Here is a 13,078-nt window from a genome sequence, read left to right as displayed (position 1 = left end):
ACACAATTGTTAATTAAATCATACAAGACAGAATAACTTATGTCCCTATGGACGTAACAGTACCATTTAAAGCGAGCTGAAGCGAGCCGTACCGTACCTTACCATGCAGTGGAAATGAGCCATAAGTGAGCCGTATTTCTGAATATTCTGCAGGGTCGCTCGCTCAACCCAGATGTCCTGTTGCCTGGTTCGAATGTGGAATAAGGGCTGCTTTCGACTAAAAGTTTTTTTTCTAGTCGACTAGTAGGCTAGTTGTTCATTTAAGTCGTTCGTGGACAAATCGCCCCTTTATATTAATTTAATTACTTATATATCCTACAGGATAATGAGCCGCACTCAAGCACACGACAGCACGCATAAAGCTTGCCACAAAGAACCGGTAAAAGTAATGATTATGAATGCGTCTAAATGTCTAAATACACTGTGAATGTGAATGTGCATTATACACTGAGTTTCGGTTCATTTATGAGACAAACTCCAGTTCACTCGCCGGCGCCTCCATGTCGTGATTATCTATTGTCTGATATTTTCTTCTTATTTATTACATCCGGGCAATTGGTTCATGAAACATTGATTAAAATTAAGATATAATTAATACAAAACTAAATTCAATTTAAAGAAAGGCAGCTGTTCTGTTTGAGGTCTCTATGAAAGTTTTAAAGCAGTCTTTTAGTGCCGCTTTCAGAGCGCTCACGCCCGTAACCGAGAACTGATTTTTTCCCTCATAAATGCGAACACGAAAAATAAAATAATGAATATTATAATGTTGTTTTGTTGGGTCAGACAATGATTACCAAATTTCTCTCTCATATTGCTCCTCACCACTCAAAACGGTCAAAAAAATCGAACCAAAAGTCAAATTAATATGGACGGAAGTTAAAAGTGGTGGGTACAAAATGACTCATGACGAAATCTGGTGGGTACGCGTACCCACTGTCCCCACCGAAATCGACGCCTATGGCCAAAGCGTGCGGTACTGTACCATGCCGTACCGTACCATGCAGTGGAAAAGCGCTACTAGCGTAGATGCCATTAACAAGTACATCAGGATTTATGGGAAGATTTCCCAGTTCACTTCACTTCTAGGTTAACTACTTGAAGATAGTTAACTCCACATGTCAAGTCAAGTCATCTTCATTTATATAGCGCTTTTAACAATGTAGATTGTTTCAAAGCAGCTTTACAGAGATAAGCGTATAATTTAAGGTAACAGAGATTGTTTTGGCTTTATAGCAGAGTTAAGTTATTTTCCATCTAAAGTTAGTTTGATTGATTTGCTTCCGTCGCAACGATCATTTGTTATTAAATTAGGGGCCGCTAAGACGACACCATTCCCTCTACACAGACTTTAAACGCGAATCTGTGAGAAACGCTGATGGCGTTCACATGCGCATTTAGAATGGGTTCTATAGTTATGTGCGTTTGAAAATACGCAGGTTTGGAATTCCCTACAAGCCAAGCCTAAACAAAGTACTTGTCTTTCCTTATAAATTTTGATAAAGAATTTTATTTTATTTTGTTGCTTTGGGGTAGGAACGTGAAACGAATTTTCCCGACAACGCCTTATCTGTAGAGTGGTAGAGGGATCCTCCATAGGGAGAGACTAGTTGGCACTTCAGCACTGCGTTGTCATCGGTCCAGGCGCAGGTCCTTCGTCAGATCTGGATAAGGCCTGGATCCGGCAGGCTGCAGGAAAACCTCGGGATAAACACAGACACTAAAATTAGCGTAGATGCCATTCTTCTCATGATGTAACGAGTACATCAGGATTTATGGGAAGTGTTCCCGCTTCCGGCTGACCTAATCTATGCAGCCTAACATTAAATTATAGAAGTCTATAATGTATTATGTGAATGCTAGGTCAAAGAGATGTGTCTTTAATCTGGCTTTGAACTGGCAGAGTGTGTCTGCTTCCCGGAAATTGGTAGGAAGACTGTTCCAGAGTTTTGGTGCTAAATAGGAAAAGGATCTACTACCAGCCGTCGATTTTGATATTCTAGGTATTAGTAACTGGCCGGAATTTTGAGATCGCAATAGACGTGACAGACTATAATGCGTTAAGAGCTCGCTCAAGTACTGCGGAGCTAAACCATTTAGTGCTTTGTACGTGATCAGCAATATTTTAAAATTTATGCAATGTTTAATAGGGAGCCAATGCAGTTTTGACAGAACCGGGCTAATATGGTCATACTTCCTGGTTCTGGTAAGAACTCGAGCTGCTGCGTTTTGAACCAGCTGTAGTTTGTTTATTAGGCGTGCAGGGCAACCACCCAGTAGAGCATTACAATAATCTAGCCTTGAGGTCATGAACGCATGAACTAATTGTTCCGCATTTGTCAATGAGAGCATATGGCGTAATTTAGATATATTTTTAAGATGGAAAAATGCAGTTTTACAGATACTAGACACGTGACTTTCAAATGAAAGATTGGTATCAAAGAGCACACCCAGGTTCCTAACCGACGACGAAGACTTAACAGAGCAGTCATCGAGTGTTAGACAGTATTCTAGGTTATTACATGAGGAAGTTTTTTGTCCAATAATTAGAAACTCTGTTTTTTCAGAATTTAGTTTTAGGAAATTACGAGTCATTCAATTTTTTATATCAGCTATGCATTCCGTTAATTTTGTGAATTGGTAAGTTTCGTTAGGTTTTGAAGAAATAAAGAGCTGAGTATCATCAGCATAACAGTGAAAGCTAATTCCATGTTTCCTAATGATATCTCCTGGTAGCATGTACAGAGTGAACAGCAGCGGTCCTAGTACTGAGCCTTGTGGTACGCCATACTGAACTTGTGATCGATGAGACATCTCATCATTTACTGCTACAAACTGATAACGGTCAGATAAGTATGATTTAAACCATGCTAGTGCATTTCCCGTAATGCCAACATAATGTTCTAATCTATTTAAAAGAACGTTGTGATCAATGGTGTCAAATGCAGCACTAAGATCGAGTAACACTAATAGAGAGATACAACCACGATCGGATGATAAGAGCAGATCATTTGTGACTCTAACGAGAGCTGTCTCGGTACTATGGTACGGTCTAAATCCGGACTGGAAATCCTCACAGATATCATTTCTTTCAAGAAAGGAACACAGTTGTGAGGATACTGCCTTTTCTAATATCTTTGACAGAAAAGGTAGATTTGAGATCGGCCTGTAATTGACTAATTCTGTTGGATCAAGTTGCGTTTTTTTAACAAGCGGTTTAATCATAGCCAGCTTAAAGGTTTTTGGTACGTATCCTAGAGACAAAGATGAATTAATGATATTAAGAAGAGGATCTAGGACCTCTGGAAGCATCTCTTTCAGTAGCTTAGTCGGTATAGGGTCTAACATACATGTTGTCGATTTAGATGATTTAAAGAGTTTAGTAAATTCTTCCTCTCCTATAGCAACGAATGAATTAAATTTTTCCTCAGGGAGACTACAATGCACTGCCTGATGCGATACTGTAGTAGACGGTTGCATAGTTATAATCTTCTCCCTGATATTATCAATCTTATAACTGAAGAAATTCATAAAATCATTACTGCTGTGTTGCTTGGAAACTTCTGGGCTTGAAGCTTTATTTTTCGTTAGTTTAGCCACCGTTTCAAATAAATACCTAGGATTATGTTTATTTTCTTCTAATAGGGTTGAAAAATAAGCAGATCTAGCAGCTTTTAAAGCCTCTCTGTAAGTAATTGAGCTCTCCTTCCATGAAATGCGAAATACCTCTACTTTTGTTTTCTTCCAGTTGCGCTCCATTTTTCTGGCTGCTCTCTTAAGGGCCGGAGTGTGCTCGTTGTACCACGGCGTTGGACTATTTTCTTTAATCTTCTTTAAGCGCAACGGAGCAACTGTGTCTAAAGTGCTGGAAAAGAGAGAGTTAAACGTTTCTGTTGTAATATCTAGTTCTTCTAAGCTATCTGAGATGCTGAGATGATGAAACTGATTAGGAAGATTATTAATAAAGCAATCTTTAGTAGCAGAAGTGATAGGTCTCACATATTTGAAACACGGAGTCGGCTTTGCAGCCTTGGCTAAATGTAATTTACACGAGACTAGATAATGATCTGAGACGTCATCGCTCTGCTGCAGAATTTCAACGTCATCCACATCTATTCCGTGTGATAATATTAGATCTAGAGTATGATTACGACGATGAGTAGGTCCTGACACGTGTTGTCTAACTCCAATTGAATTTACAATGTCTTTAAATGCCAATCCCAATGCATCTTTTTCATTATCGATGTGTATATTAAAATCACCAACAATTAGTACTTTATCTGCAGTCAATATTAATTCTGATAGAAAGTCCGCAAATTCTTTGATAAAGTCTGTATGGTGCCCTGGTGGCCTGTACACAGTAGCCAGCACAAATCTCAAACGTGATTTATCGTTTACACTATATATTTTTACATTAAGCACCAATGCTTCAAAAGAATTATATTTAAAACTTGATTTCTTAGTGGTTTTGAAACTATTACTATAAATTACAGCAACACCACCCCCTTTGCGTTTCAGACGAGGCTCATGTTTATAACAGTAATCTTGCGGGGTTGATTCATTTAAAGTAATGTAATCGTTTGGTTTTAGCCAGGTTTCTGTCAAACACAGCACATCTAGGTTATTATCTGAAATCATATCATTAACAACGAGTGCTTTTGAAGTAAGCGATCGAATATTCAGCAACCCAAGCTTTAGCATTTGCTCATCTGTATTATAGCTGTTTTTTATTTGTTGAACATCAATTAAATGTTTAACCTTAGATGGGTTTAAACGTTTTTTTGGATTTCCAAATTCGGGGAACAGACACAGTCTCTATATGATGATATCTAGGTGAAAGAGGCTCTATGTGATGGGATTTATCTGACCTTGGTGACGCGAGGCCGCTAGCAGACGGTCAGTTAAGCCAGTCTGTCTGCTTCCTGACCTGAGCCCCAGATTGTCATGTTTGAGCTCTAAGACTATGAGCCATATTACTAGAGAGAAGAGCAGCACCATTCCAGGAGGAATGAATACTATCTCTTTTCACCAGGTCAGGTTTGCCCCAAAAACTTTTCCAATTGTCTATGAATTCTATATTATTAAGTGGACATCAGCTACATATTCAGAAATGTCCTGTTGCATTCTACATGTTGTCACTTCTTCTTGAGTCTCTCCATTATTGTCCGACTTTGGTTTGAACATAAAAGTTAGAACAGTTTCTGACATTTTGACATTTTGACATTTTAGTGCGTGTCTGCAAGCTGCTAACATGCGAGCTCTTGTAGCTCCGCCCCCTGTGCTGGGAGCAGCAGCTCTTTTGCATTTAAAGGGACACACAAAACAACGTGTTTTTACTCACCCTCAAAAAGGGACCATTTTAACATGCTATAAAAAATGATCTGTGGGTTTTTTTTAGCTAAAACTTCACATACACACTCTGGGGACATCAGAGACTTATTTTAAATCGTGTAAAAGGGGGCATTATACCACCCCTTTAAAAAATGTCCTTGAAAAAAAATTATTCATGCCTTAAAATAACTTGAATACAACTGGACACCCTTGCCTCGTTTAGTATGCGGTTCTATGAATATGCAAATGATCCCCGCCTCCACTCACTCACTCAGCTCAGAGATCCACTGGTTGACGATCACACGTTGATCTGATTGGTTACAAGGTAGTTTGTGACGTCAGAAACACCAGCGATTTCAAACATGTTTTTGAGACTGTCTTTGGTTCACTGCAGTTTTAAGCCTGGAACACAACAAGCCAACGCTGACAAACTAGGGCTGATGAAAGCCGACTGTGTTGTCGCCTCGCGTTGGGGTAAAAAGCTGCACTTGAACACACTGAGAGAACTATGCCGACTGTCAGCTAATGCGTGTTCTGCGCCTGCGTGTAAATGAGACAACTGTCTATTTCTGCAGATAAATTCGTCATTCAAAAAGAGAATACGACGCTGCCGGCACACAAACCATGAACAAAGCAGTGCGTGCTTACCGTTTTGAATATCAATCCTGCTAAACACTTTCTTTATTCCACTCCGCTCATGTTAATATTGAAATATTCGCCAAGGAACACTCAGGTAAGATGACGTAACTTTCGAACAGCGTCTATCTGTACCGTTTTGACTTCTTTGCTCGCTGTTTTGCTATTATTCTCATGCACTGACTCGTTCACTAAGCTGAACAGCCAATCAGAGTTCCCTCTCTCACTGACGGCCCGATACCGATTCAACTTGTCGAATCGGCCGAAAAAAGTCGATGAGGACCAATTTCTGCCGAAGGTGCAAACACACTGAGAAAACTTAGTCGGCCGACGCACAAAAACTGCCCAACGGCCGTCCGTCGGCTTGGTGTGTCCCAGGCTTTAAGGAGAAAATACTTGGCAATGGTGTTGACTTAAAGCATATTAAAACACCACATAAACATATGAACCACATTAAAGGCTTGATTTTCACCACAGGGGGACTTTAAGAAAGTGCTTTGGAACAACATGCATTGCTGGAATTTGTGTGACTTTACTTGATTTTGGATTTAATGGATGGATGAGCCTAAAGTAATGGCCAAAAGTGATGTCTAGAGAGTATAATTGCACAATATTTGCTTTTAATGCCACTTCAGGCTCTATTAAACAATCAAAATATGAAGATTATGTTTTATTGAGTTTAGGTTAAAATGATTAAATAATTTGATAAAAAAGGCAAACTCCAGTATACAATTAAATTTGCGTTTTATTTTATTAAGCAAAAAAAGGCAAAAATCTATATACATTGACTAAAATGTAATTAGTTATTAATATTTTATTGGTTCTCTTCTCCCGTGTTTTTGATTACAGCAGCCATTCTCCTGCTGGGCATTGTGCATGCTTTTGAGCATTGCAACTTCTTTCCAATCCCCCTTAAGTTCTTCACAATATTGAGCTTCATTGGAAGACCTGCATGACTTATCACATGTTTTCAATGGCTTTAAGGTCAGGGGACCGAGGAGTTGAAGACAGTTTTGAATCATTATCATGTTGGAAAATACACATTTGATCTCAAAACAGATCCTCTAGTCTTGTCTACATTGTGTTCAGCAGGATCCCCAAGTATTGGTCCATTTTCAAAGTGCCAGCAATTTAGTAGATCCTTCCAACGCCTGCTGCAGACATGTGTCCCCAGTGCCATTATGTTTTCCCATGCCATGCTTTATGGTGCCACGCATGCATTTGGTATTAAAACACTCCAGTCGTGTCAAAATACACAAATAATTCGTAAAAAATTACAATAAAAAAAAAAATATTTTCAGTTGGATTTCAGAAAGTGTCTATGAGATCGTGTCAATAAAACCTTGTTAGTGAATACGGGAAGTGAAACTTGACACAATGACATTATCATTTGACACAAATGAGAAGTTAAGTTGCCTTGTTCCGCGTATTTCACCTAAAATTCATGAGAAGTTAGTCAGATTCTGGGTCTAACTGAAAGGCTATGAAGTTACGTCTGTGTGATAATATGTTATTAGTTCTGATTCTGAGTATTGTTCAGATGAATTGGGTTTACTCTCAGGATCACCAATGGCCTCTTCACACAGTGTGCAACTCAGACAGACTCACGGTGACCTACAGAAGCTGCGGTGAGATCAGTGTCACACACACACTGTCAGTGAGATATTTTTAACAGAAATTGATACTTTTATTCAGCATGGATGCATTAAATTGATCAAAAGTTACACTAAAGTAATGTTACAAATTATTTCAATTTCAAATAAATGCCGTGCTTCTGAACTATATTGGTCAAAATAACTCTGGTTATTTGAAAAAGGGTATCACGGTTTTCACAGAAATATTAACTGTTTTCGACATTGATAATAATCATAAATGATTCTTGAGCAGTGATTTCTAAAGGATCATGTGACACTGAAGACTGGAGTAATGATGATGAAAATTCAGCTTTGATCACAGGAATAAATTACACTTTACTATATATTCACATAGAAAACAGCTATTTTAAATTGTAATAATATTTTATTTTTATTCTATTTAATGTATTTTTGATCAATGAAATGCAGCCTTGGTGATAATAAATCTCACCGACCCCAAACTTTTGAATATGGTGTATACATTCATTTGCACATTTCTGAATGTTGCTTGATTGAGAGATGTTAATCTTTTACATCAACTAATGATTTCTTATATTCAATTCAAACCGCTCAGTTTATCTTAAAATGTATTTCAAATTGCCTTTTTTTCTGATTTCAATGTTTCAGACCCTTTACAGGATGTGGGATTTACTTTCCTGCCTTGCCCTAACAGATTGACTGATCCTATGACAATCAGATTGGCCCTTATTCTGAGTAAGATCTTACTCATCTTTATTAATATGATCATTTCAGATGAATGAAATCAAGCCTTGAAGCAGTAACTGTGTGTTCTCTTACAGGGCAGTCCATCGATGAGCTTTATTCATCAGTTGAGCTGCTGCTAAAAGACATCCATGTATTCAGTCGGGACGAACCCCTCTGTCTTCCTCATTTCCCACGGTTCACTTTTTGTGGAAGCAGGAGAGGAGGTGAGCACAGGAAGGTTTTGGTTGTGTTTGTCATTTTTATGATAATATGAAATTATTTTTTTTATTTCTCCAGAACTCATCACCATAGAATCATCATTTAAGTCAAAAGTAGACCTTCCTCTAAAGGTTTGGCTTTTACATTCCATTTAAACATCTATGCTTTTATTTACTGTGAGTATGGATCTGAAATGTCTTTATTGCATTATGTTTCTTCCACAGGGTGATTTTCATCTTAACCTACATGCAATAAATCAAGATGGCTTCCAGATTGCCTGCGTTAATGCAACTATTTTCCTCCATAGTGAAAACTAGAGGACCTGTTCTTCAGAGTGTCTAGAGTGTATTCTCACATTATGTTGAACGTTATGCATTTAGGGAAAGGTGTTTAAACAATGTTAATTGTGTTGTTTCTCTTTTGGACGTTTTTGTAGTTTCTTCAAATGGGAATTGAGTGAATGTCAGGATTTTTGCTGCTTTCAGATGATTTCATAATTTTGTTGTTTCGCCCTTGTCCCAGACCTTTAATCTTAAAAAAAAAAAAAAAAAAAAAAATCAACAATTCTTGCAGTAGGTCTATTTATTGTAAATGCTTTATCTGTGCACATCATTATAATTCATGTTCCTGGTAATGTTGAATCAGAATAAGTTCCTCTTGCAGCATCTCTCCTCTTCTCTGATGACGAGGGCGGGGCTATAACCTGTCACTCACATGAGATCAGCCAATAGCAAACCACAAACATCAGAATCAAGTCTTGAACAAGTCATTTGTTCTTGTTCCAGAAGTGTTTCAATCAGATGCTAGTCAGAGTAGGCAAAAAATATATAGGCCTACTATGGTATTTTTTGTTTCATGCCAAAAAAGAAAAAAAGATTTAGCCTACATTACATGTTGAAAGCTATGATCTGAACAAAGAGTGAACAGAAACCCAAACCATTTGAAAATTTTTTTTTTTTTTTTTTATATTTTCCATTAATTGTGACTGTGCCATTTTTATGGAAGTAAAATAATGACAAATGTTTTTAAACAAAGAAGCTTGTTGAATTGCACTACTTGAAAAAATATGCATTGCATTAGCCCTGCATGCATTTGAATGCATTGTATTTTTAGGGCTTGCATTTTTATGGGCTGACATTTAACATGGTTGTATATTTAAACTGTGAATATTTCAATTCAAAACATTTCAAACACATTTTCATTATTAAAAATTCAATAATCCATAGTCACCTTTCAGATTTCACTTCCAAAATATTCATTCTGTTTAAAAATACAACCTATAATATTCGCCAGACGCCTCGCTTCCACAAATTCAGTGGTTCAAATTCAACAGAAATTTCAACATTTGACATCCGGGAACGGCAGGAATATCAGTAGATTGCCGATTGATAATCTCCAGCTGTTAGTGGGCTCACCAGCAGGGGGCGCAAGCGGCAGTTGACGAAAACTATAGAGCAAAGGGTGAGAGAGTCATTCATTCATAAAAACGGATTAAAAACAAATGAAAACAAGCTTTTTTATTTCAAAAACATTTGTCATGTTTTTACTTCCATACAGTTTTGCACAGAATAAGTCTTATTAATAGCCTGTGTGAAGTGAATATAATTATTATGTTTTATTTTCAATAAAGCTTTAATTTCTTCAAATTCTGGAAAAATTGAGAATTCTGTCTTTTTAGGATGCTTAAAATGCTGCAGCTATGAAGTTATTTTATTATTATTATTTTATTTTTTCTATGAAGTTATCCATAGCTAGACATAAAAAAAAATCTGCCATTTTATTTCAAATATGATTTCCATCATAGAATTAAAAAATTAAACACAATCCACAGTTTGAGATGGGGTGTAAATGACACTGCATTGGAAATGTTTCCTGACCCTCTCCTGCTATGCATGTATACGCCATATATCATCAAAATCTGTACGTTTTGAATACTTATATCTTCTGAATGTGAATTTTGTCATTGTTTTGGAGCACGCTACCTTATACATAACAGTAAGGCAAACATATACAAAAAATAATTAAAATCATGTACCCAAAATTGGGAATGCATGGGTGCTTTAAGTTTGTTTTTTTTTTTTTTTTATGCATCACACACTAAATATAATTGTATATAAATACAAAAGTTTCACGCGCAATTCTGACTGTCACCAAGAGATGGAGACATTAACTCTTCTGATCGCTCCGCTGAGCAACATCTCCTTTCTGCTGCTTCAGTCACATCACATCTCCTCTCATCACTGCTGAGGATTTAACTATTCATCTGGATTTCCCTTTAAAAACAAACAAACAAACAAATTATGTGTATATTGTTTATGTATTGTAAAAAAAAATCTGTGAATGCATTAAAACAAAGTTGATGCAATCAACTGATGCAATTAACTAAAGTGAAAAGTGGAACGTTTTTAAGTTTCTCAAAATATTAGACACCATATTTAACTGCAAACAACACAAACCACGAAGTTTCTGCTCTTTCATGATGATAACACACAAATTCATCACATGCCGACTTACTCATGAGGAGTGATGTGACCTGATAATGACATACAGACCTAATGTATATGCATGAAATATTAAACAGGCAGATCTGGTTGTGTGAAGAGTCTTCTCCTGTCCTCAGAGATTAGATCGGCCTCCTTCCCCATTTCACATCTACGTTTACTTGCTTATTGTCTCGTCATACAGACCAGAACTTCCATCATGAAAGAAAAACTGCATGATCATTGCGACGCATCGCATCATTTAGAAAGTAAACTTCACTTTTTGAAATGAGAAAATGCAGGGCCAGCTTGGGAATTTCATTTACTTCAGTCAGTGCTTGAAAACACAAGCTAATCTTCGTCACACAGCTGTTTTAAATCGTAAAACAAGTAAGGCCATTATTGCATGTGGTCAAAATAGCATTAGCAGACAAATTTAGAAGGATCAAACTTAAAGGTTTTGGGCCATTTAAAGAGACTAGGCCTGGGAACTTACGAAAAAGAAGTTTAGTCCAGTTTGTTATTCTTTTAAACTAAAAATAAGAAAGTATACTTTTAGTCTACTTAAAACTGCACTTATACTTGACTTATACTGAGAAAAGTCTAAGTATATTTGGCCTATAATCTTTTGTTTGAGATATCTTAAAAGTATAATTAAGTATACTGTTTACTCTTGATTGGGTAGTATATTAAATACTTTTTCACAAGAAACAATTGATAGAACTTTGCTTATGCAAATGTAAAATAACGTGATCATCAAACATTAAACACCTAAATAGGAAAATAGTAGTATATACTTAAAGTGCAAAAATAATACACAAAGTATTATCAAATCTATAAGTGTGACGCTATATGTTCACTTAAAGAATACTACTAAATTACTGAAGTGTACTTTCATGAACTTAAAAATGTGCTATAAGTATTTGACTATCAGTAGGCTTTACAAACGCTTTGCAGTACGAACAAAAAACTTAGTTGTAAACTAGCTGTGTACTCAAAGTTTAAAGTATATGTTAAAGTACTTTATACACTAAAAAGTGGCCAATTCAGTCCCAAGTCGTATTGAAACACTACATTTACACTTCTAGTACACTGATATTACTATACTTATTACATAAAGTATACTTAAAAATATACTTTAACTTTAGGTATGTTCATTTAATTACATTTTTTAGCAATGCATTACAAAAGTTTCCTTGATTAACAGGTTGAAAAATCAACAACAGTTTAACTTTGTTAAGCATTAAACAGTTGTCCTATAGAAGACAAGAACGGGTATTGTTCAAAATTCATGCATAACTTTGATGAAAGGTTTTGATCCACTTCAAATGTTGACTAGGCTACTGTATATTACAATGAGGATGAATCACAGACGTTTCAGTGGCTGATAAATACACGAATGTCAATACATTTAGTCAGTACACGCAAATAAAGGTAATTGGCATTCGTGGTTTCATAAAGAACATTGAACATCCTTGAAACCTGAAAAAGGGTTAATTATTGACTGAAATATTACTTTGGGAATCCAAGACATTTTTGAATCAGTATTGGTGCTTATTAATAAACAGATTACTGGACGAATTGTTTGCGCCCACAGTAACCGAATCAGCAACATGGAGGGAGCAGCACAACAAACGACTGTTAGCCGAGAGCCATCCTTCACCATGGGAAACCTGTTTTTTCACTTCTTCTCCAACCACCCGTGCCTTTGAAGAAGCTGAAACCTGCAAATGCACTAGCATGTGCTTATTGAAGAACTGCCTTAAATTTGACATGCAAATGGCCGTTTTATAGATATGCTGCAAATCGCTCCAAATCAGAGTGCAAGCGTGCAAAAAGCATGAGAGTTCAATGTTGTTCACTGCTGTTTCCTGTCCATAAAGAGCATCATAAAGCAGTCGCCGTCACTCGCCCAGCTCAGGCCTTCCCTCATGACCTGATTATGAGGTTTTCATCTGTAAATCGTGCCCGTTATGTGCCGGGATGGCTCTGAGTCGCTGTCCTCAGACTGCACTGCTGAGGTATTCTCTCAGGCTCGTTCACTGAGGATAAAGGAAACCTTTTGTTGCTGTGAAA

The 13,078-nt window shown here is 36.9% G+C and overlaps 1 protein-coding gene across 1 annotated transcript; it reads left to right on the top strand.

The window, feature by feature from the left end:
• Window positions 1-7,418: 7,418 nt before the first annotated feature.
• On the top strand, window positions 7,419-10,165 carry ly86 (lymphocyte antigen 86). Its single transcript, XM_081352244.1, has 5 exons — window positions 7,419-7,592; window positions 8,226-8,312; window positions 8,399-8,527; window positions 8,601-8,653; window positions 8,747-10,165. The coding sequence occupies exons 1-5, from the start codon at window positions 7,448-7,450 to the stop codon at window positions 8,837-8,839; spliced, it is 507 nt and encodes a 168-aa protein (XP_081208370.1). The 5' UTR covers window positions 7,419-7,447; the 3' UTR covers window positions 8,840-10,165.
• Window positions 10,166-13,078: the final 2,913 nt, after the last annotated feature.

This window comes from Scardinius erythrophthalmus (genome assembly GCF_964197995.2).
Source record: "Scardinius erythrophthalmus genome assembly, chromosome: 22".
NCBI classification, from domain to species: Eukaryota; Metazoa; Chordata; class Actinopteri; order Cypriniformes; family Leuciscidae; genus Scardinius; species Scardinius erythrophthalmus.
The sequence above is the reverse complement of the archived record's forward strand: the minus strand, read 5'-3'. Positions and strand labels throughout refer to the sequence as shown.